Source organism: Oncorhynchus gorbuscha, linkage group LG24 (genome assembly GCF_021184085.1).
Source record: "Oncorhynchus gorbuscha isolate QuinsamMale2020 ecotype Even-year linkage group LG24, OgorEven_v1.0, whole genome shotgun sequence".
In the NCBI taxonomy this organism is placed as follows: Eukaryota; Metazoa; Chordata; class Actinopteri; order Salmoniformes; family Salmonidae; genus Oncorhynchus; species Oncorhynchus gorbuscha.
The window spans coordinates 12,998,080-13,023,510 of record NC_060196.1 but is presented as its reverse complement, the minus strand read 5'-3'; the positions used below and the strand labels follow the sequence as shown (position 1 = coordinate 13,023,510).

At 42.8% G+C, this 25,431-nt stretch overlaps 2 protein-coding genes across 2 annotated transcripts; both read left to right on the top strand.

The window, feature by feature from the left end:
- The first annotated feature begins 4,845 nt into the window (after nt 1-4,845).
- Nucleotides 4,846-10,944, top strand: LOC124013272 (fibrinogen gamma chain-like). Its single transcript, XM_046327532.1, has 9 exons — nt 4,846-4,995; nt 5,121-5,168; nt 5,661-5,844; nt 6,254-6,338; nt 6,754-6,884; nt 7,516-7,649; nt 7,912-8,096; nt 9,043-9,320; nt 9,613-10,944. Exons 1-9 carry the CDS (start codon nt 4,933-4,935, stop codon nt 9,801-9,803), a joined length of 1,299 nt encoding a protein of 432 aa, XP_046183488.1. The 5' UTR covers nt 4,846-4,932; the 3' UTR covers nt 9,804-10,944.
- A 5,222-nt stretch (nt 10,945-16,166) lies between these two features.
- On the top strand, nt 16,167-22,204 carry LOC124013036 (pleiotropic regulator 1-like). The gene is made up of 15 exons (XM_046327155.1): nt 16,167-16,318; nt 16,621-16,727; nt 17,293-17,423; nt 17,540-17,593; nt 17,936-18,029; nt 18,297-18,390; nt 18,506-18,607; nt 18,870-18,962; nt 19,522-19,671; nt 19,816-19,917; nt 20,022-20,124; nt 20,421-20,529; nt 20,695-20,834; nt 21,227-21,420; nt 21,650-22,204. The coding sequence occupies exons 1-15, from the start codon at nt 16,310-16,312 to the stop codon at nt 21,707-21,709; spliced, it is 1,542 nt and encodes a 513-aa protein (XP_046183111.1). The 5' UTR covers nt 16,167-16,309; the 3' UTR covers nt 21,710-22,204.
- The last annotated feature ends 3,227 nt before the right edge of the window (nt 22,205-25,431 follow it).

Below are 25,431 nucleotides of genomic sequence, written 5' to 3'. Positions count from 1 at the left end.
GGGTGTCAGGGTCTAGGGTGTCAGGTGATATGGTGATATGATCCTTGATACCCTTCATTTGGGCTGCCCTCTTCAATTCAAACCACAGGTTTCCACGTCCGGAGACTGAGATGGCCTTTGCAAAATGTTGATTTTGTGGTTAATGAACTATTTTAGGAAAAATGCTCAGTGTCTTTATCCTCTCAAGGTGAAGTATTGAAAGGTATTGAAAACAGTGGTGCAAATCATTTTGAACTCTTATCTTAAAAAATAAATACATGACTTATTACTTTGGAAAAAATCATATAATTTTCCAAAAATGTTGAGCACACAAATATAGCTTCAGTATGTGTATTATTTATTTGACAGTCTTTTTTGCTCATCTTTATCGAGGGTGCCAATCATTTTGGACCTGACTGTAGCTCACCTTAACTGTGAAACGAAAGAAACCTGTAATCGTTTCGCTCTCTTACCAGTCGGCGTGCTTTTGCTACAATTCACTGACGTCAAACAAGGCACTCTTGAACATACTGCATTGTCCCTGTGTCCCTTTCGAGTGGGGACATTTGCATGCGATGTACGTAGGCAGGTCAGTTTTTTCTTCTTTTGGGGGGGGGGGGGTACAGCTTTGGAAGCAGCCTCCATTCTTACTTTTCTCTACCCTATTTACCCCCTACGTGCTCTGCTCGGCTCCAATCCAAATCACAGAGTCCCAATAGCCTAATTGTTGTTGTGAGAGTGTCTCAAGAATACAAAATAAAAACTTTTTAAGCTCTTCAACAACAAAAAGCTGCTTTGTTTTTGCGCATCATCAACACATGGAAATGTGTTTGCCCAACAGGCCCGAAGCCAAACTAACAATTAAATGTCCACATGTTGCTGAAACTATAATTCAAGGCCCTTCTCGTAAAACAGTCGTTTGATGGCAGTGAGAAACTGACGTGGACTATTGTGTTGACATTGCATCACCACCGACCGTGCCGTCTTTACCCGCCTCGTTCTTTCTCAACGGAACACAAAGGTCTTTTCAGAAGCACCATGAACATTATTTGTGTGTTTGTTCATTCGGTTTCATTCACTTCACAGGCTTAACAACGCTCATTCAGATAGATTGACGGGTTAAAGAGATGTCTCTGTCATGCTGTGAATCACAGGCCTTTTTAATGGTTGTGGGAACGTTTCCTCTTTTTTGCTGTCTGGAAAAAGAATGGTTGTGGGAATGTTTCCTCTTTTTCGCTGTCTGTAAATAGAATGGTTGTGGGAATGTTTCCTCTTTTCGCTGTCTGTAAATAGAATGGTTGTGGGAACGTTTCCTCTTTTTCGCTGTCTGTAAATAGAATGGTTGTGGGAATGTTTCCTCTTTTTCGCTGTCTGTAAATAGAATGGTTGTGGGAACGTTTCCTCTTTTTCGCTGTCTGTAAATAGAATGGTTGTGGGAACGTTTCCTCTTTTTCGCTGTCTGTAAATAGAATGGTTGTGGGAATGTTTCCTCATTTTCACTGTCTGGAAAAAGAATGGTTGTGGGAACGTTTCCTCTTTCACTGTCTGTAAAAAGAATGGTTGTGGGAATGTTTCCTCTTTCACTGTCTGTAAAAATAATGGTTGTGGGAACATTTCTTATTTTCTGAGAATAGTTGTGAAAATGTTTCCTATTTTTCAGTGTCGGTAAGACGAATGTTTGTGGTAATGTTTCCTATTTTTCTATGTCTGTAGAAAGAAGGGTTGTAGGAATGTTCCCTCTTTTTGTAACTGTCTGTAAGAAGCTGAGATCCAAACTGAGGCTGTTATAATATGGACACCGTTGTCTTAAATTTAGCTCCTGGGTGAAGTTTCCCCTCTGTACAGATCTAGGATCAGCTCTCTCTCACCCAATCCTAACCTTTACCATTAGTATGGAAAATGCTAAACTGACCCCAGATCAGCATCTAGAGGCAACTTCATCCAACAGCTGAATTGTTTATGGCCTCTCCAGTGTTCATCAGATCATGGTAGCTCATCTCCCTCTGGTGGTTATCCTAAGAAATGCAGCCATGGTTGGAATAGGACACATTTGCCCGCCCTACTACTGACAGAGGCTCATTACCAGGGGTGGAAAGAGTACTGAAATATCCTACTCAAGTAGAGGTACTGTTACTTTAATGACATTTTACTCAAGTAGAAGTAAAATCACTGCTATAAAAAAGTTGCTCGAGTACATTCATTTAAAAAGTACTCAGAGTAAAAGTAATTGAGTTACTTTTTAAATAAAAACATTGACCTTGATAATTAGCTAATTTCGCTAAGGTTACCCGAACATTGTTACAAATTATATTTTCCATGCATTAAATTGAAAAAGGAAGAGAGTAAATCAAATGTACAGCAGGAACTAAGTTAATTTTAAAAATGTACAAGTACTCCGAAAAGCTACTCAATTACAGTAATGAGAGTTTTTGTAATTAGTTACTTTACACCTCTGGTTATTATTCATCATTACAGATGCTTTTCATCCCCCTATTTGTTCAAATTAGTATTGGGGGAAGTGACCCCTTCCATTAGGGGGATCAAGGATAATCTGATCTGTGGTTAATAGTAATTCCTACTCTCCTCAGCTCTTTTTCAAAACCCATTGGATCAGAAAGCCAGAAGTCTCAAAAAGTATGCAATTGAGATTCTCCTATGGTATGCCAGAGTATTGATCCATACCAATGTCTCCTACAATCATCAGCAAGAAACAGAATAGCATCAGCAACATTGCTCCAACTGTCTGCCTCAGCATTGCCTATCATAATCTACTTGGTTACTAATATTAACACAAATGAGTCTCCATAATGCTAGAGAACAACTTCAGCCTGTTGCAAATGAGCACATCTGAAATGTACACCACTTTCACAACGACCATTGTTAGGAAACAGTTGTAAACAAACGAAGTTACGGAGATTGTCTTACTAGTACTTGTGAAACTACTATAAGTGGAACTCTTTTCAAATGAAGTTGCTGTTTTTTCTGTTTCATTTTCACATCTTGCTGGAAGGTTTGAAGAGAGGAACAGTCGGGCACTACTTCCAATGTTTGGAAAATAAATATTGCATTAGTGGTAATCATTAGCTTGAGGCTGCCTACAGAACAGTGGCTTTGTGCCCACAAGTTGTGTTGGTATTGGGAGAGGATGGATCAAGTTGTTCCTAACTGCTGATCCGGGGCTAGGTCTTTTTTTACTCTCCTAATGTTCAATGGAAGGATTTGGGGTTAAAGGGTCAATCTGCACTTTAAACAATAACAAAGCCGTCACTGTTTCGGGTAAACAGCTGAGTGATGGGCATGAAGAAATGTTGGCACTTTCAAATTCATCGACAGAGCTATGGATGAAAGGACTGATCGTCCATGATATCCACATGATAGTTTTAACCATGTGTTAAGGTTAAACAGCCGCTGTTTACAATCACATTGTTTACAAACAAAGCTTATACACTACATGACCAAAACTATGTGGACGCCTGTTCGTCGAACATCTAATTCCAACATCTAAGGGCAGTCAAGTTCTTCCACACCGATCTCGACAAACCATTTCTGTATGGACCTCGTCTGTGCACGGGGGCATTGTCATGCAGTTGGAAGCACAGAATCATCTAGAATGTCATTGTATGCTGTAGCATTAAGATTTCCCTTCACTGGAACTAATGGGACTGAACCATGAAAAACAGCCCCAGACCATTATTCCTCATCCACCAGACTTTACAGTTGGCACTATGCATTGGGGCAGGTAGCGTTCTCCTGGCATCTGCCAAACCCTGATTCGTCCATTGGACTGCCAGATGGTGAAGCGTGATTCATCACTCCGGAGAAAGCGTTTCCACTGCTCCAGAGTCCAATGGCGGTGAGCTTTACACCGCTCCAGCCAATCCCTAGCATTGCGCATAGTGATCTTAGGCTTGTGTGCGGCTTCTCGGCCATGGAAACCCATCCCATGAAGCTCCTGACGAACAGTTATTGTGCAGACATTGCTTCCAGAGGCAGTTTGGAAATCGGCAGTGAGTGTTACATCCGAGGACAGATTATTTTTACTCACTACGCGCTACAGCACTCGGCGGTCCTGTTCTGTGAGCTTGTGTGGCCTACCACTTCACGTTGTTGCTCTTAGACATTTCCACTTCACAATAACAGCACTTACAGTTGACCGGGGGATCTAGCAGGGCAGAAATGTTATGAACTGACTTGTTGGAAAGATGGCATCCTATGACGGTGCCACATTGAAAGTCACTGAGCTCTTCAGTAAGGCCATTCTACTGCCAATGTTTGTCTATGGAGATTGCACGGCTGTGTGTTCGATTGTATAAAGTTATCAGCAACAGGTGTAGCTGAAATAGCTGAATCCACTCATTTGAAGGGTTGTCCACATACTTTTGTGTATATAGAGCATCACTCTTGCCACAAAAACAGCCAAAGGGTAGAGGACTGTAACTTGAGGAGTGATTGCGGTCCTAAAATAACCTTAAACGGGGCACACAAATTATATACCTTTTATTTAGAAAACACTCTAATATAATATCTAATGTAGTATCTTGGCGTGTGTTTTATACTGGTTGGATTGGAATTTGCAAGGTAACGATATGGCACGATTGACCCAGTGTTGTTTTGACCCCAATGAAGTTCACCACGCAGGCCTGCTGCCCACGACTTTCCCTGTGATCACAAAGCCATGGAAGGAACCACACCAAACAAACCTGTTAATCAAACCTGTTAATCAATCCCTGTCACATCTGGGAAATGACAAGTAGCGGGACATTTGAGTCACAACGTTGTTGAGTCATCTACTAGGACACGAGTTGGATGACCCGCTTCTGTTTACACGCGGACCCCTTATCTGCAACAAAAAAAGGAGGACCTTGATCGCATAAATATACCATCAGGGGCCAGAGGCTCTTCATTCTCCAAACTGGACAACACCACAACTGGTGTACCAAAGGCCAGTAAAACATGGCTCCGTCCCTTTTGTCCGCAGCCGCAGGCGTTCTTTTGCTGTTCTCCCTCTCCTCCGCAGTAAGTGTCACATTTCGGCGAACCTGTCTGAATTGAGCGTGTTCTCGTAAACAGTGTTCTGCAACAAGAGATACAGTGGCATCGACTAAGATTACAGACTGTGCTGTTTTGCTTCTGTTCCACAGCAAACGAGGGGAGACTATTCTGAGGACTGCACACCAAGGGACGGATTTGTAAGTATGATTGTAGAGGGGATGCGCCCAGGTACTCTACTCGTTAAGCGGTGTGTGTTCAGGAAGAAATTAGCCCCGTCTTCCTATTTCATCCTCTTCGTGCCGAATACTTATTGACATTGTTATTTAGATGGATTTGTTGCTGAATGATATTCCTCTCACGCAATATGATATGTAGTTAATGCTGGGACATTACAACCAATTTAGTTGGTGCCTCTTCAAAGAACACACGTCATTAAACCTTTTCTAGTTTCTTTGAATCCAATGACGTTTTCCAATGCACACCCACTGTCACAATATAGCAATATATTGTAAATATGTGTCCCCAATGGCACTCTATTCCATATAAAGTGCTCTACTTGTGACCATAGATCAATGCGCCCCGGGTCAACAGGCAGCGCACTATAAAGGGAATAGGGTGTCCTTTGCGACATAGACACATCTCTCACAGAGTGTTAAAATGAAAGCATCTGTGTTCTGTGCCTGTTGTAGGGCAAGTACTGCCCGACGACATGTGGCGTGGCTGACTACCTCAACAGGTACAAGCCGGTGGTAGACAAGGACCTTAATGAAATGGAGGACATCCTGGGTAGAATAACCAACCTTACCACGGGGGCCACAGAGAAAGTCACCTACATGAAGGATTCGGCAACACAACATCAGAAGTCTGGTGGAGGTAATGGACTTTTCTGTATCTTTGGTTACTTGACTGTGTTAACCTGGCTATCACAAAAATGATGAAAAAAAATCAACACTATTAGATGTGGTGCGAAGAGGTGGAGAAGTCAGTAGCAGAGAAGTCCAAACTTTAAAGGAATATATCAGTGGCACACTCCACTTTTCATTGCTACAGGATTTGATTTTATATCACTTCACAAATGGTTTGTCTCGAACCGTCATCGGGGTTGTGTTCAATAGGGAGAAAACATTTTGAAACAGAGTGAATCCGGGAGGTAGTGTCTGAACTTTCTACAGTTTGCCCTGCTGAAGACACCCAGGTGTTAGGCTCATTTTACAAGAAGTATAGACTCTGGCCACTCATTTAGGTTACTGTAACTGAAGCAGGTATTGTGATTGTTCCACAGACGTCCACTACAAAAGGTCAGCCAGCATACTGGATGATGTCCTGCGCTTCGAGAAGACCATCATCTCCCAGGAGGAGCAAATATAGTAAGTCCTTCTTTTAAACCTTTTTTTTTTACATCAGAATCTAATTTGGTCTCAATTCACTTACAATTGGACTCAGAACTTTTCCTTAGTAGAGCCATTCACTTCTGGAATTGATTGGGATTCAGTTGGAATTGACCCCAATGCTTGTATGTCTCTCAGCGGCTAAAGCTGGTTGAAACCATTCAATGACATCATTACAAACAATCATTCCCTGCTGGGGACGAATTACCTGCTAAAATTGGAAATACCTGGACTAAGTAATAGGTACAAGTGTCAAATGCTGTGTACTTCAAACACATTGATAGTCAAATCACACACCCGCTGGCTGACCTACGATATAAACCGCAATCTAAGTTTATGTCCAAATCACCTGAGAAACATTATCCGTCTGTCGCCCCCCCCCCCTTCTGCTCAGTCAACTCCAGGGGATGCTGGAATCCAATAAGAAGAGGATGTTAGACCTCAAACAGATGTCCATTCAGCTGGATCAGAAATGCCAAGATCCCTGCAAGGACACCGTGGAAATCAAACCCATTACAGGGAAAGGTAAAATCGACAACGTTCTGTAGGTCGTTCCCCATTTCATCAGAGAGGTTGCTCAATCCTGCTCCTGGAGAAATCGCTCTACGTACCCATCATTTGTCCTTGTTGCTTGTTTAGTCAGAAGCGAATCATTGGCATCAATCAATAGAGGCTGAGCCGATTTGTCCCAATCCAGTTATATGGATGCACTTTAGCAATGGTTCATGAATGTATTTGTTTACATCACTTGTTGGCATTTCTAAGTGATATTCTTTCAGTGAGGGGTATCAATCCAGTTATATGGATGTACTTTAGATTAGTTTAATGAAGTATTTATTGGCATTTTATAAGGGATTCTTCCATAAATAGGTATACTGTAGCTTTAATTTAATTGAAATGATCAAAAATGGCTGTTAATAAATACCACAGAGTGGATCATTACCAGGGACAAGGGACAATAAATCAACAATGCTCAAGATCATAAGAACATAATCAGCAATGTAATAGAGCCAGAGCTCATTTCCATCTGTAGTCCAGGAACAGGCTAAAAACACGACAAAAAACATTGTGCCTAGCGCATTGCCTTATGGGACAGTAATCTTTGTTATTAACACGTAACTACATGGTCATGGCATGTCGTTTTCCCCCGTATTAGATTGCCAGGATATTGCCAACAAGGGTGCCAAAAGCAGCGGTCTGTTCTACGTGAAGCCACTGAAGGCTAAGGAGCAGTTCCTGGTCTACTGCGAGATCGACAGCTTCGGCCGCGGCTTTACCGTCCTGCAGCGGGTACGTGTGTTCTTCCCTTGCAAGTGACACGTAGCATATTCATTATGGTTGGCCCGTGCAGGATTCAAACCCCCAACCCCACCAGGCTCCAACCCACTGAGACATTGGGGGCTAATTCCATTTCAGTTATTTCAGATAGTAAAAATTCCAATTGGGATTTCAGTTCCCGGATTGACTAAAGTGAAATGGTATTGACCCACACCCGATTGGAACCACATATTGTATTATTGCCATAAGCACCGTCCAACATATATCTCCACAGAGACGTGATGGCAGCGTGGACTTCAACAAGGACTGGATCCAGTATAAGGAGGGCTTCGGCTACCTGAGCCCAGATGACACCACCGAGTTCTGGCTGGGCAATGAGAAGATGCACCTGCTCTCCACCCAGTCCTCCATCCCATACGTGTTGAGGATCGAGCTCACCGACTGGCAGGGCAACAAGAAGTACGCACTACTAAGTTCTCTACTAAGGCTACTGCTAGTGCACACTTAGGGCCTACATTCCCCCTCTCCTGAATAGAAAATGGTGTTCAAAATGTAGTGGGAACAGCTCAAAGTCTTATCCCAGCAGGTAAAACTGGTTGCAATGATGTCACTGCAAACCGTTGTAAGGCCGTTATAATGACATCATTGTAACCATCTTGACCCACTGGGATGCTTACCAATCCAATTCTGTGGTGTCTAGGTTTCACGCTATAGAAATGCTATAAATACCAGATTTTGCTATTATCAATTCCCCCTCAAAGTTATTGGGGGCTTGGCACCATTGCTCTTGCCTATATGACACATTTACTCGCGCAATTCTCTCCACTAAATTAATTAAATATTTCCGCAAGTCAAATTTTCACTTAGTCATTAATGTCAATAAGAGACTAAGTTGACATTTGACACTTAAGTGGAAGTTAGGATTTTCCCCTTTAATATATTTAGTCCTGAAATATTTAGTGCCATTTAGTGCTATTTTATATGATGAATTGTGGAAATAAGCAGCGGTAAGCCTTTTCTTTGGTGAGGTGTCTAACTTAAAAAGAACATGTATCTCCACACATCACAAAACTCTGGACTTTAGTTTGTGGAATAGATTTTCTGGTGCCAAGTTACATCACTGAAAGAACTGACCTCCACAATCAAAGCAAACAACGTATTTTACTTCATGACACTGGTTTTTGGAGGCCATGACCCAAGCCGCCAGGATAGTATGCTGCATTTTAAATGAATACTTTGTGGCCTGTGTGGTCTAGTGCTTTGTGCAGCGGACCCCGGTACTCACACCACAGTAGGCATGGGTTCAAATGCCTTTCTGACCTGCGCCGCTCATGCTTTTCTTGTCTTATTGATTCAATAAAACCACACGCGTAAAAAATATAATGTATTTCTTTTCTTTCTTTAGGCATGCCGACTACGCCATGTTCAAAGTGGGTCCGGAAGTCGACATGTACCGTCTGACCTATGCGTTCTACTTCGGCGGCGACGCGGGTGACGCGTTTGACGGCTTTGACTTCGGCGATGACCCCAGCGACAAGTTCTACACGTCTCACAACGGCATGCAGTTTAGTACCAGCGACAAGGACAACGACAAGTTCCAGGGCAACTGTGCTAAGCAGGACGGCTCCGGTTGGTGGATGAACCGATGCCACGCCGCCCACCTCAACGGGAAATACTACCCGGGTAAGGACACACACACGTACACAGACACGTGCACACATAGACATGTGCACGTTCTTGCGTTTTTCTGTTTTTCTTTGAAAAAATACTACTCTCCAAGTAACATGAACCATACTACAGTTATACATTTATGCAAGTCGCTACCAACCTATACCAATGTCAGTTTTGGGGTTTCTCTGACATTTCTACTGTTACCTTTCCGAGAAGGCCACATTTAGGAGCCCAACACTGTGATTTTCTTACTTGTTACAAACGTTTCATTGACACTTCTCTCTTTCCGTCTTTCCATCCCTAGGTGGGAAGTACACGGAGAAGGACGCCGGCGAGTCAGGCTACGACAATGGCATCATCTGGGCCACGTGGCACAGCCGCTGGTACTCCATGAAGGAGACGACCATGAAGATCATCCCCACCAACAGGATCACGGCGGGAGATGGACAGCAGGTCGGAGGGGTCAAACAGTTTGGAGGCCTGGGAGACAACTAAAACACATACTCTGTCCTGGGATAGTTCAAGGAAGCTCGAACTTCCTTGAATTTTTCCGGGCACAGATTAAGCCAAGTCCTAAAGCGCACATGGAGAATCTCTATTAAACATGTAGTCCAGGACTAACTTTAGGCCTAATCTGTGTCTGGGAAAAAGGCCCTCTGTCTTGTAACTTGTTTTTATTGGTTCGATCAATTTAGTTTTTTTTTGCCCTCTTGCCAAAAATATTGTCTATGATCAAATCGCTATTGTTGGACCTTGGAAGATTGGTTCGACTTCTTCTATTTAGCACCATCTTAGAACAAACTTGATCTACTGTCTATGGAGAATAATTGGATCTGGTTGGTTTAACCAGTGAATAAATGTTGTATTTGTCTACATGTAAGATGTATTTTGTGCTGGTTTTAGATACCCCTGCCCCGACTACATGATCTAAGACAGGGTTTGAACCTGGGTGGTCTGAAAGCCATAAGACTGTGTAAGCCCTCTAAGCTAAAAGCCAATACAGGGAGATAACACACGTCTTCAGGTCTCAGGCCAAGGTGCCGAATCACCTCAAATAGCATTTAAAAGACCATGCCAATATCTTTATTGTACTTTCCCTGATATCCATTCCTGGTAACACTTGTAATTGTTCTAAATGTGATAAATGATACCCACATTTATATGATATACATTTCATTTAGAAATCGAACAAGCAGTATATGATGAATTGCACATAGGCATCGGATGATAAATTTAATAACCATGGAAGTTGGTGGCGGCATTGAAAGGATTTGAAATAGAAGGCTCTGTGCTGGGAGGACCAAACTCAATCAATTCGTTCAACGATTTTTAGAAGCTATTCTGATTCACTGCTATTTTGAAGTTCTTGGAAATCATCTATTGGAAGTTCTTTGAACCAATATTCAAATGGTTTGGTTTGAATTCTGAGAGGATGTGTCAACGGGGAAACAAACTGACACTATTAGGTAGGAATGTTAAGTAGGAATTTACCGTATTAAAGAGGGTATGTGTGTTTTGCCCACCAAATCCAGGGTCATGTTCAGTATGGACAAAACGTTCTGAGACAGAGTGAAACTATTACAAATCCTGTTTTGTCATTTATGCTGTTCTATTACAAAATAAATACCTACCTGAACATACGACTCAGTCAATATTTTCTTTCCTACAACACCAACAGTACAGGAATTAGAACCTATACTGTTGTTGTCCCATTGGTGCGTGGCATTACCAAGACAAATGTTCTCCATACATGTTTTGAGAAGAACATGTTGTAATCATTGGCATGTGATTTACTTGACTGTGCATGGACAAAACCATGTTTGGATGTCATTCGGTAGATGTGGCACTATGACCAAAAAGCCTCTCGCTCTTTCTCCCGTCTAATCAGAGGGATCTCAGAAAGGCCTTGTGTATGGGTGTGTGCATGTGTGTGTGTGTGTGCGTGCGCGCGTGTGTGTGTGTGTGTGTGTGTGTGTGTGTGTGTGTGTGTGTGTGTGTGTGTGTGTGTGTGTGTGTGTGTGTGTGTGTGTGTGTGTGTGTGTGTGTGTGTGTGTGTGTGTGTCTGTGTGTGTCTGTGTGGGTTTCTGCTGACTGGTAAGTAGGCTATGTGTGGGTGTTTATTTGTCTTTGTTTGTACATTGCACAGGTCCCCTATGTGAACACTCTTTATGTCAATATTACCCAACATGCATTGCATTTTCCTATCAGCATTTTTATGGAGTCAACCAAAAGCCAAAATTAGTAAATGAATGTATTTCATAACGTACTGCTGCAATTGTCATCAATTTACAATCACTTTTCCATCTAGGAGATAAATGGGATCAGGGAACACTTTTATTCAACACTTTTGGATAGTAGTATCGATGTTGGTTGAATAGAAGTCCACGTCTCTGACAGACATTCCATACTTGTTACTCATATTGAGTCAACTATGTTAGCTGCAATATGCTTAATCATGTTTTCGAAGCATTGGACTGCAGGGAAATAACACAAATATTCTAGAATCTACAGTAGAGATTAAGAGATTTCTGTTTGCTTCTTGATTGTGATCGAAATACTACCTGCCCTCCAGTTCACATCAGCACCCGATGTCAAAAGAAGGCCAAAAAAAGCATCAATGAAAACAACCACCTGAGCCACGGCCTGTTCACCCCGCTATCATCCAGAAGGCGAGGTCAGTACAGGTGCGTCAAAGCTGGGACCGAGAGACTGAAAAACAGCTTCTATCTTAACGTCATCAAACTGTTAAACAGCCACCACTAACCGGCTTCCTCCCGGTTACTCAACCCTGCACCTTAGAGGCTGCTGAACTATACATAGATTTGGAATCACTGGACACTTTAATAATGGAACACTAGTCACTTTAATAATGTTTACATACTGCTTTACTCGTCTCATATTTATATACTGTATTCTATTCTACTGTCTTTTAGTGAATGCCACTCCGACATTGCTCAATCTAATATTTATATTTTCTTAATTCCATTCTTTTACTTTTAGATGTGTGTGTATTGTTGTGAATTGATAGATAATACTGCACTATTGGAGCTAAGAACACAAGCATTTCGCTACACGCACAATAACATCTGCTAAGTATGTGTATTGTACCAATGACATTGGATTTGATTTGAAATACACCTTGAAAATTGCCAAATGCAAATTGCCAAATGCAGAGGTGTGTCTTGAATGGGGGTGACTTAGAATGGAGTGTATTAGACACATATTAATCAATGTACTTTCCTTGGCAAACATTGTCCAAGTACCTTTAGTTTCCAGAGGTTTTCAAAAGGCAGTGTTGACGTATTCAGAACATAAAGCACACGATGTCACAGGAAGGCCAAAAAGATCAGCCACCCGAGCCACGGCCTGTTCACCCCACTATCATCCAGAAGGCGAGGTCAGTACAGGTGCGCGTCAAAGCTGGGACCGAGAGACTGAAAAACAGCTTCTATCTCAAGGCCATCAGACTGTGAAACAGCCATCACTAGCACATTAGAGGCTGCTGCCTATAGGCATAGACCAGGAATCCCTGGCCACTTTAAGGAATGGAACACTAGTCACTTTAATAATGTCTACATATCTTGCATTACTCATCTCATATGTATATACTGTATTCTATACTATTCTACGGTATCTTAATCAATAATGTTTACATATCTTGCATTACTCTTCCCATATGTATATACTGTATTCTACACTATTCTAAGGTATGTTAGCCACTTAATGTTTACATATCTGGCATTACTCATCTGATGTTTATACTGTTTTCTATACTATTCTACGGTATCTCATTCACTTAATAATGTTTACATATCTTGCACTGCTCATCTCATATGTATATGCTGTATTCTATACCATTCTACTGGATCTTAGTCCGTTCTGCTTTGACAGCGCTCGTCCATATACTGTACAGTATATAGTCTTAATTCATTCCTACTTAGATGTGTGTGTATTGGGTATATGTTGTGTAATTTGTTTGATATTACTGCACTGTTGGAACTAGAAGCACAAGCATTTCGCTACACTCGCAATAACATCTGCTAATCATGTGAGCAGGCCTTTCTTATCGACCTGGCCCGGGTATCCTGGAAGGACATTGACATTGAAGGACATTGACCTCATCCTGTCAGTTGAGGATGCCTGGTCATTCTTTAAAAGTAACTTCCTCACCATTTTAGATAAGCATGCTCAGTTCAAAAAATGCAGAACCAAGAACAGATACAGCCCTTGGTTCACTCCAGACCTGACTGCCCTCGACCAGCACAAAAACATCCTGTGGCGGACTACAATAGCATCGAATAGTCCCCGTGATATGCAACTGTTCAGGGAAGTCAGGAACCAATACACACAGTCAGTCAGGAAAGCTAAGGCCAGCTACTTCAGGCAGAAGTTTGCATCCTGTAGCTCCAACTCCAAAAAGTTCTGGGACACTGTGAAGTCCATGGAGAACAAGAGCACCTCCTCCCAGCTGCCCACTGCACTGAGGCTAGGTAACACGGTCACCACCGACAAATCCATGATTATCGAAAACTTCAAAAAGCATTTCTCAACGGCTGGCCATGCCTTCCGCCTGGCTACTCCAACCTCGGCTAACAGCTCCGCCCTCCCCGCAGCTCCTCGCCCAAGCCTCTCCAGGTTCTCCTTTACCCAAATCCAGATAGCAGATGTTCTGAAAGAGCTGCAAAACATGGACCCGTACAAATCAGCTGGGCTTGACAATCTGGACCCTCTATTTCTGAAACTATCCGCCGCCATTGTCACAACCCCTATTACCAGCCTGTTCAACCTCTCTTTCATATCGTCTGAGATCCCCAAGGATTGGAAAGCTGCCGCAGTCATCCCCCTCTTCAAAGGGGGAGACACCCTGGACCCAAACTTTTACAGACCTATATCCATCCTGCCCTGCCTATCTAAGGTCTTCGAAAGCCAAGTCAACAAACAGGTCACTGACCATCTCGAATCCCACCGTACCTTCTCCGCTGTGCAATCTGGTTTCCGAGCCGGTCACGGGTGCACCTCAGCCACACTCAAGGTACTAAACGATATCATAACCGCCATCGATAAAAGACAGTACTGTGCAGCCGTCTTCATCGACCTTGCCAAGGCCTTCGACTCTGTCAATCACCATATTCTTATCGGCAGACTCAGTAGCCTCGGTTTTTCGGATGACTGCCTTGCCTGGTTCACCAATTACTTTGCAGACAGAGTTCAGTGTGTCAAATCGGAGGGCATGCTGTCCGGTCCTTTGGCAGTCTCTATGGGGGTGCCACAGGGTTCAATTCTCTGGCCGACTCTTTTATCTGTATATATCAATGATGTTGCTCTTGCTGCAGGCGATTCCCTGATCCACCTCTACGCAGACGACACCATTCTATATACTTTCGGCCTGTCATTGGACACTGTGCTATCTAACCTCCAAACGAGCTTCAATGCCATACAACACTCCTTCCGTGGCCTCCAACTGCTCTTAAACGCTAGTAAAACCAAATGCATGCTTTTCAACCGATCGCTGCCTGCACCCGCATGCCCGACTAGCATCACCACCCTGGATGGTTCCGACCTTGAATATGTGGACATCTATAAGTACCTAGGTGTCTGGCTAGACTGCAAACTCTCTTTCCAGACTCATATCAAACATCTCCAATCGAAAATCAAATCAAGAATCGGCTTTCTATTCCACAACAAAGCCTCCTTCACTCACGCCGCCAAGCTTACCCTAGTAAAACTGACTATCCTACCGATCCTCGACTTCGGCGATGTCATCTACAAAATGGCTTCCAACACTCTACTCAGCAAACTGGATGCAGTCTATCACAGTGCCATCCGTTTTGTCACTAAAGCACCTTATACCACCCACCACTGCGACTTGTATGCTCTAGTCGGCTGGCCCTCGCTACATATTCGTCGCCAGACACCCTGGCTCAAGGTCATCTACAAGTCCATGCTAGGTAAAGCTCCGCCTTATCTCAGTTCACTGGTCATGATGGCAACACCCATCCGTAGCACGCGCTCCAGCAGGTGTATCTCACTGATCATCCCTAAAGCCAACACCTCATTTGGCCGCCTTTCGTTCCAGTACTCTGCTGCCTGTGACTGGAACGAACTGCAAAAATTGCTGAAGTTGGAGACTTTTATCTCCCTCACCAACTTCAAACATCAGCTATCTGAGCAGCTAACCGATCGCTGCAGCTGTACATACTCTATTGGTAAATTGCCCACCCATTTTCACCTACCTCATTCCCATACTGTTTTTATACTGTTTTTATTTATTTACGTTTCTGCTCTTTTGCACACCAATATCTCTACCTGTACATGACCATCCGATCATTTATCACTCCAGTGCTAATCTGCAAAATTGTAATTATTCGCCTACCTCCTCATGCCTTTTGCACACATTGTATATAGACTCCCCCTTTTTTCTACTGTGTTATTGACTTGTTAATTGTTTACTCCATGTGTAACTCTGTGTTGTCTGTTCACACTGCTATGCTTTATCTTGGCCAGGTCGCAGTTGCAAAAGAGAACTTGTTCTCAACTAGCCTACCTGGTTAAATAAAGGTGAAAAAAAAAAAAAAGTATGTGACCAATAACATTTGATTTGATAAAGTCAGGATGAAATCCAAATAGACAATTTGAAGTGTTCGAAAGCCACAACAACAACAACGGGCCTAGGCTTTACATGTGATTAGGGCTTAAATTGTAAATAAGGCCTTGAAAATAAGGCCTGAATTGTTATGTTGGGTTAAGCAGCGCTGCAGAATTAATCAAATACTTGTACCGTAAATGTTACTAGATGTGGCCATGGAGTGGCGCTCATCGTCAGGGGGAGAAAAACAAATTTAATCCGGAAATGAACACGTGAACCGTATTGTTTACATCCGGTGCATCGGAACAGCATCTGCGTTTGTTTAGAAAGCTGGACCTAGCTAAATTTATACATCTGTTTTATCTAAAGTCTTTTTTTACAGATCGGAAAGGTATCTGGCTAAATAACATCAGAAATGACCGAGGTGTGTGCTCATTCGTGCATCTTCATGTCAGTATAGCTGAAATAACAATAGGTGTAGCTGACGCGCCACTACCTAACGTTAGCATGATGCCTAGCCTATTTGAAGCACACTTAAATAATTCAATTTGGAAAATTAATATTAGTCTTTATATATACATCTAGCCCAAGTAACATCCGCGGATGTGGTATCGTGGAGTTGAGATATACTTGGCAAGCTAGAATGTATCATGAATATGTAGCTAACTAGCAATGACAGATATTGCTGTTGTCGAAAGTAATGTTTCCGTGTATTTTATTTTTCAGGATGTGCAAAAGCACTCTGTGCACACGCTCGTGTTCAGGTCCCTCAAGAGAACTCATGATATGTTTGTGGCTGACCATGCCAAACCAGTCTCCTTGGATGAAACAAGGTACTCGTGTTTTGTAAAACAATATACTGTCTGTGTGTTCAGGATAGACATAATAGTTTCCGACCCTACACTTGCTTACAGCTGCGCAGGGGGTCGTACAGGCTTTCTGTTTAGATTAAGATACCGGGACCCAGCGCATCTTAGAAACCCTACCTCCACCCAGGGATGAGAAATTCGTTGTACTCCGAATTGGCCCATCATCCAGTAAAATACAATGTTATTTGTCAAGAGTGTGCAAAGCTGTCATCAAGGCAAAGCGTGGTTACTTTGAAGAATCTAAAATCTTAAATACATTTTCATTTGTTTAACAGTTTCTTGGCCACTACATGCTTCCGTGTGTTATATCATAGTCAAGATGTCTACACTATTATTCTACAATGTATAAAATCAAGAAAAACCCTTGAATGAGTAGGTGTGTCCAAACGTTTGGCTGGTACTGTGTATATATATAGTGAATCACCTATACGTTTGAAAAGATCAAGATGTGATTTTTAGGCCGTATCGCCCACCCCTACTTTCATGCTCTGATATGTTCAACTGAGTTAACTAGCGTTTCCCTTCGTAGTCACAAGGTGAAGATGGCAGCGAAGCTCAGGGCAGACTACAGTGCCGTTCTACACATGCCCATTCTGAAAGAGGGCAAGGACAGACCACTGGGCTCCAACATGCCTGCCAATCAGAACTATGCCCAACCTGGTAAGAATGCCATCACTTCAACATCAATCATTGACAAATCATTATTGATTTCATGGGCAACGAATGAGAGCAATACCTCCCAAGTATTTCTCATTTATAACCCTCTGGTCTTCCAGGTGATGATCCAGAGTACTTGATCACTGGGACACACGCATACCCCTCAGGACCTGGTAATTACAACAGTCTTACCCAGGGTTCCCTTACTCTGGTCCTGGAGAGGTACTGGGGGTGCAGGCTTTCGTTCCAGCCCTATCCTAACACCTGATTTCAGCGAATAATGGCTGAAGATCATGCTTATTTGAATCTGGTGTGTTAAATGATGGGTCGGAACAAAACCCTGCACACCCAGTATCTCTCCAGGGCCAGACTTTGGAGAACCCTCCCTCTGGTCTAACCCCATACAATGCTACTGTTGCATGTAAAACCACATTCGTTCATATTGTGTCCTGGGGGGGGGGGGGGGGGGGGTGTTACGTGACCTTTATAACGCTGTGTGTATTGTTGTTCCCCAGGGGTGGCTCTGACGGCGGACACTCAGATACATAGGAACCCCAGTGAGGGAGGAGTTCACGCCATGGCTCTTGCCTTGCCGCCATCACAAGCCAGGTACTTCCTTTCAGATGATGCAAGGTAGATGTGTCGAAGTGAGAAGACACCAGAGCAAACGGAATTCAATAGTCCACAGTCAGACAGTCTGTACTTCCCCGCAATTCCGTAGCACCACAACCTCCTGTACAGACCCCAGATGTTAGAGACATGAACAAAGTGTTATTGTATCCAAGCAACACGGGACTCCAATCGGGGTTGCCTATCTTATTGGAGTGCACTTTGACACCATCCAGCATCAATTTCTTTGCGTGGGTGTAATTGCAGGCTGGACGCCAGTCGCACAGCGGCCGGTGTCGGGGACATTCACAGAAACGCAGGGGGGGCCGAGAGGTCTCCTGCTCCTCACTCACACGCTATGGTGGGGTAACGCTCTCCGATACGTATCATTCCACATCGCATGCATTTCTGCACCACTTGTATGATATAATGCTACCACTGTGAATAATACTAATTGTTTTCTGCCTTATTTCTAGTCTCTTTTGGAAGGAGGCGGCACCAAAAACTCGTCCCTCGTTGCCAGAAAAGCCCCCACTATGCCCAAGCCCCAGTGGCACGCTCCATGGAAGCTGTTTCGGGTAAAGGATGTCGTTTTGTCATGTCAAGGGCTTCTGAATGCACTTATTTCCTCTACAGTCCACACACTTTATCAAATGCACAGGGCACACTCACAAAAAGCTTGGATGTTTTGTAAGGCACTGTCCCTCGTCCTTTGGACGTACTACAATAATCGTAGAATATCTTCATGCAAGGCCTATGCGTTTTAAGATAACTTCAGGTGTATTGACTTGCTCCCTGTTTTGTGTGGTAGCTGATACAGGTTTGCTTTATCCCTTCCAGGTCATCAGTGGTCATCTTGGCTGGGTGAGGTCCATTGCCGTAGAGCCCGGCAACCAGTGGTTTGTGACAGGCGCTGGCGACAGAACCATTAAGGTGAGTACAGAGAGAGACCGAGAGATCTGTAACTTCTAAACAGCGGTTTTGAGGCTGGTGTACAAAACCGAAAGTAAAAGATGCAAAAATTCAACTTAAGAATGGGACGCATAGAAACAGATATACCGCTTCTTCTACTTGCTTTCAATGAGAAATCTACAACTAGCATTTCTATGTGAATTTGGTCGGGTCCCCCCAAAAAGTTACATTTTGCAGCTTTAAAGGAAGAGTAACGCCTTTGTTTTATCAGTGTGTGTGATTGACAGGAGAGATGTGACCAATACAATGTGTTTGATTTGATTTGAGATGATGAGAGTGGCTACGTTTTTACCACAATCATCACTACAGGGACTGAAGAATGCGTAGATCGCCTCTGTAAGGGTGCAGCCAGTGAAACAGATATGATAATATAAGAAGTGACATCATAAGGGTTTTGGGACACCCATTTGATCTATTCAATGTCAGTCAACTGGTGGCATTTAGTCATGTATCTCGTAATACGTCAGCTATAAGTTCGCCCTTGACGTCAAATCCCCATTGTTTCTCATTCTCCTGACAGATCTGGGACCTAGCCAGTGGGAAGCTAAAGCTCTCCCTGACGGGACACATCAGCACAGTGCGCGGCGTGGCCGTGAGCACCCGGAGCCCCTACCTGTTCTCCTGCGGCGAGGACAAGCAGGTCAAGTGCTGGGATCTGGAGTACAACAAGGTATTGTACTAGTACCCTTTCATTTCTGCTTTACTTTATATGATGCGTTTCAATGGACTGTTGGTCCATTATTATTTAGTTAAGTATTTAGTATAGTTACGCCCACTCATTTCTGCTCTACCTCACTTTCACTTCTCTTTTTAGGTTATCAGGCACTACCACGGCCACCTCAGCGCCGTGTACGACTTGGACCTGCACCCAACCATCGACGTGCTGGTCACATGCAGCCGAGATGCCACAGCCAGGGTAAGTCTTGCTAATTACTGGTTGTCTTAACTTTTAAAAACGTTATTTTAGTGGAACATTTTGGAGTGTATTGGGAGATCAATATGATATCTCTACGTCTACAGGTGTGGGATATCAGGAGCAAAGCCAACGTGCACACCCTGTCCGGACACACCAACACAGTGGCCACAGTCAGATGCCAGGCCGCCGAACCGCAGATCATCACAGGTACGGACAAGGATATGTTACAACTGCTTTGCCTTGCTGTGTTCATATATTGGCTAGTTGACTCACTCCAAACTACCATCAATGGCTTATCATCTTGTTACATTCTATTATGAGCTGGCGCAAGGAGAAATCAGGATTTTTTTATTTTGACCTTTTCTCCTGGGTCATGTTCAGTAGGGAAAAAAATAGGATAGAATACTTTAACTTGTCCGAATAAGAACGCAGCGTTTTATTGTTAGTTTCAAAACATATTGCCACGGTGTCACCTGAACACAACCTGGCTTTTTCCGTTCCAGGGAGCCACGACTCTACCATCAGGCTATGGGATCTGATAGCTGGGAAGACCAGAGCCACTCTCACCAATCACAAGAAGTCTGTCAGAGCGCTGGCCCTACATCCCAGACAGTACGTCACTTCCTCATACGTAGTAAACAGTGATGCATATGTTGCACCCAAGTTCGCCATCTTTTGTTATCTAGTTGTAGTTAATGACAGGGTTGATAGGCTCGCTCGTTTTATTTGTGCGTTTTGAGTTATGGCACTGAACCATTGGTTGGCTGAATGTTACAGGTATACCTTAGCCTCTGGCTCTGCCGACAACATCAAGCAGTGGACGTTCCCAGACGGCAACTTCATCCAGAACCTCTCTGGACACAACGCCATCATCAACGCAATGGCGGTCAACTCAGACGGCGTGCTGGTATCAGGAGGTATGAAAAGGTCTTTTACTTTTTCCAACAGGGATATCCTTGTCCCGTCGCGCACTATGACTCGTGTTTGAACAAAAAATATCTTGTATATATGTTGCGATTGAAATAGACAGTTTTGAGCCTCTGTCAGGATGACTGGGTCAGATTATTTCTAGTCATAGTACATTGAATGGCTCTGAAGGGCTTTGTTGCTTCGAAAGCGCACTACTAAAGATGGGCAACAAATGAAATGAAAGGGAAGTGGTAACTGCAGAGGCTGGAAGCAAATATATTGAATGGCTAAGTGATAGGAAATCCTACATACGGCTAGATCCTAGACACCGCTGTCCATCTATGCCGATGTCTTGATCTAGATACAGCGAATCCTTACATCTTTTTATTGTCTCCGTTAGCTGACAACGGCACCATTCACCTGTGGGACTGGCGGACCGGCTACAACTTCCAGCGTATCCACGCCGCCGTGCAGCCCGGCTCACTGGACAGCGAATCGGGGATCTTCGCTTGCATGTTCGACCACTCGGAGAGCAGGCTGATCACGGCCGAGGCCGACAAGACCATCAAGGTGTACAAAGAGGACGACACGGCGGTAGGGAAATACTTGTATCCTGTGCTGTAAAAACACACGTTTTTGTTGATTTGAGATGTGATTCAGTAATGGACGTGTTAATTACAACCTCATACAAAGTGGATGTTTATTCAGTCAGGGAAAATGACAGTCACTAAAACATCGCTAAGCTAATGAAACTGTGGTATTACTTTGAGTACTTCATACGTTCCTTGTTTCTGACTAGGGTGGGATTGTTTTTTTCTTTCAGACCGAGGAAAGCCACCCAATCAACTGGAAACCGGAAATCCTCAAGAGGAAAAGATTCTAGTTTTGCAACAAACAAAAAAATACATTAATTCATTTCTGTTGTCAATATTCCCATCATTTTTTAAAGAAGAATATTTGCGCAAAAACAAGTTGGCTTTTATTTTTACTGTAATTTTGGGGGGTTTCAAAGTAGTCCTTATTCTAAGTACCATTTTGCCATCTTCAATGTACAATGTTAGTCTAACAAAGCAGCCATTTTGGACAGTCAATAACCTTCCCGAATGTTTGTTCTTGATGATGAATGCTCTCTCATATCTCTGGTCACTCTCGTCCACCATGAGAAGCCACTTCTCAGCTCCGTAAGAGCTCGCCTTAGTTTACACATAGTCCCCACTCGGGTCAAATCTAGTAAACGTGTGGAAAATTCCAAGATTTTCTCATCATTAGAAAGGTTTACTTTTATTTCTTTATTTCAGAAACACCAACTGTATATACAAGAGAAACGTAATTTGTTGTGCAATCTGGTGTATGAAATAAATCACTATGATTAACAGAACCATTAAAAAAAAAACATGTTGCATCTCATTTAGAATTTCCGTGAAGAGTGACTCACCCATGTAACCATTGGTGACAACATTCCCATCGTGTTTGGAGCTGTTTGCATTGATCTCCCAGTATCCGTCATCTCCTGGGTGGTCCTGGAGCTCAACTGTATTCCTGGTTTCACTGATAACATGGAACTTCTGCTCACCTGTTAGACAAAGCAGATGTTCACTGTAACAAAACTACTTTATACGGTAATTTGGGGTATTATCAACAGTGAAATACTCAGTTTTACTGTAGCATATTGTAAATTGTGGGAAAATGTGGGCGGGGAAATAATTGGTCTATTTTGAGTGGTACTATAATTCCAACCCACATAATACAGTATCTGTACTGTATCATTGGGAGTGCCAAAAATGGTATTGTTGTTTCTGGCTTATTAACACATTTGAGGCTTTGTAAGAGGCTATATTGCACCTGTGAGTTTGAATGCTGTACCAATTTAAGTCCTATATGGTTATAGTGCCCCATCAATGTAAAATGTATAGGGGACAGATTGGAGTGGGGCGAGTCCTCAACCTGAAATGGTTGCACATTTTGCCATGTCCTGTGTTCTGTTTTCCCCTGTAGTCGCTGCCAGTTTGGAAGCTTCCAGAAGTGCAAACGTTATAAGACACCAACTATTCATTAATATGCAGTAATGTGTAAACACTTAGCAGCCAACCTGCTTGCACCAATCCCTTGTAATTACAGTAAACCATTTTTAACATTCATTATGATTATGCTAATATTCACTTTTCTAACAGTATAATAATCAATGTTACGGTATTGTACTGTCATTACACAGTACTTGCTTTGATACTGTATTTATATTACAGAATTTGACTTGCCACAGTAAGTTACTGTCAAATTCAGCAACCCCTTTACAGTGTAAATTAACTCACCAACGTGCATTAAAGGGGAAATATGCAGTTTCTACATCAATTGTTAGCCTTTTAAATGAATTATAAATACCCATTCATTCTTGAAGAATATAACTCATAAATCCAGTCCACTTTGATATCTTGATAATATGCAGCTCTTAAAAGGGCAAGTTCACAGATGAAACAACAAAACGAATTCCCTGCCTCTGTTTTGGTAACAACTGAGTGATGGGCCTGGAGAAATGTAAACACTCTCAGATGAATAGACAGCTATGGTTACAAGGACTGACCATCAGTGATATAAAAATGAATGTTTTAACCATGATATGAGGCTATACAGTGTTTGTTCACTTTAACAATGTTTACAAACATTGGCGAAAAACAAGCTTATATTTTGGGTTCTCAAGGAGTGTGACAGTTGAACTGAACTCATAAGTTATTCAAGAATCAATGGATATATATATATATATATACACTACTGGTCAAAAGTTTTAGAACAGCTACTCATTCAAGGGTTTTTACTTTTTACCATGTTCTACATTGTAGAATAATGGTGAAGGCATCAAAACGATTAAATAACATACAGTGACATGCAGACACAAACCCATGTTCAAGATTAAACTGATCCTCTCTTGCCCCACAGCTCTCACAGAGAAAAGAGGACATTGATTGTTTTCTTTAATTAGTATGCAAAAGGTTGAACAATTCTGTTAAATAACAAAAACTCATGAAGGGAATAGAGATACAATAATAGGGAAGCACGTTTTCTATGGATACAGTTTTACAAACTCAGTAAGCAGTAATGACTCAACGTTGCCACAATGTAGGGATTGTCAGTTATGATCATGCATTGCCTCTGACATGACAACTTCAGTACTTGTAGGCCCTGCCTTTCATACATTAGAGTAATATCAAACATCCTCAGAGTAAGTGGCTCATTCATATTTGATCCACCGTAGTAACCTGATCCTGTTATCGGGCGTGGGACAACAGCTTGCACAAATTTAGAATAAAAAATAATGTCCTTGCAAGAAGACTTTGAACAAGGTATGATGGAGTTATTTCAGACATGAAAAGTGCCTGTTATGCTGGTCAGTTTTGCCAAAGCACAGCCCCCACACAACTAGAGGGATATCTTCAACCGCCAACTTACCATCCTGAGACAAGGCCGAGTATAGCCCAAAAGATCTCCGCCACGGCACAAACCAAGGGGGTGGGCGCCAACCCAGACAGGAAGACCACATCAGTGACTCAACCCACTCAAGTGATGCACCCCTCCTAGGGACGGCATGGAAGAGCACCAGTAAGCCATTGACTCAGCCCCTGTAATAGGGTTAGAGGCAGAGAATCCCAGTTGAGAGAGGGGAACCGGCTAGGCAGAGACAGCAAGGGCGCTTCGTTGCTCCAGAGCCTTTCCGTTCACCTTCACACTCCTGGGCCAGACTACACTCAATCATAGGACCTACTGAAGAGATGAGTCTTCAGTAAAGACTTAATGGTCGAGACCGAGTCTGCGTCTCACATGGGTAGGCAGACCATTCCATAAAAATGGAGCTCTATAGGAGAAAGCCCTGCCTCCAGTTGTTTGCTTAGAAATTCTAATGACAATTAGGAGGCCTGCGTCTTGTGACCGTAGCGTACGTGTAGGTATGTACGGCAGGACCAAATTGGAAAGCTGGGTAGGAGCAAGCCCATGTTATGCTGTGAAGGTTAGCAGTAGAACCTTGAAATCAGCACTTGCCTTAACAGTAAGCCAGTGTAGGGAGGCTAGCATGGTATAATATGATCACATTTTTTGGTTCTCGTCAGGATTCTAACAGCCGTATTTAGCACTAACTGAAGTTTATTTAGTGCTTTATCCGGGTAGCTGGAAAGTAGAGCATTGCAGTAGTCCAACCTAGAAGTAACAAAAGCATGGATTCATTTTTCTGCATCAGTTTTGGACAGAAAGTTTCAGATTTTTGCAATGTTTCGTAGATGGGGAAAAAAGCTGTCCTTGAAACAGTCTTGATATGTTCTTCAAAAGAGAGATGAGGGTCCAGAGTAACACCAAGGTCCTTCAGTTTTATTTGAGAAAACTGTACAGCCATTAAGATTAATTGTCAGATTCAACAGATCTCTTTGTTTCTTGGGACCTAAAACAAGCATCTGTTTTGTCCGAGTTTAAAAGTAAAACATTTGCAGCCATCCACTTCCTAATGCCTGAAACACAGGCTTCTAACGAGAGCAATTTTGGGGCTTCACTATGTTTCATTGAAATGTATAGCTGTGTGTCATCCGCATATCAGTGAAAGTTAACATTATGTTTTCGAATGAC

Excerpts from the sequence above, each read along its gene's own strand:
- LOC124013272 (XM_046327532.1), top strand. The coding sequence starts at position 4,933 with ATGGCTCCGTCCCTTTTGTCCGCAGCCGCAGGCGTTCTTTTGCTGTTC. Across the intron at positions 7,650-7,911 it reads GCTTTACCGTCCTGCAGCGG|AGACGTGATGGCAGCGTGGA; the intron begins GTACGTGTGTTC and ends ATATCTCCACAG. Across the intron at positions 8,097-9,042 it reads GACTGGCAGGGCAACAAGAA|GCATGCCGACTACGCCATGT; the intron begins GTACGCACTACT and ends TTCTTTCTTTAG.
- LOC124013036 (XM_046327155.1), top strand. Across the intron at positions 16,728-17,292 it reads GTCTCCTTGGATGAAACAAG|TCACAAGGTGAAGATGGCAG; the intron begins GTACTCGTGTTT and ends TTCCCTTCGTAG. Across the intron at positions 18,963-19,521 it reads CTGGCGACAGAACCATTAAG|ATCTGGGACCTAGCCAGTGG; the intron begins GTGAGTACAGAG and ends TTCTCCTGACAG.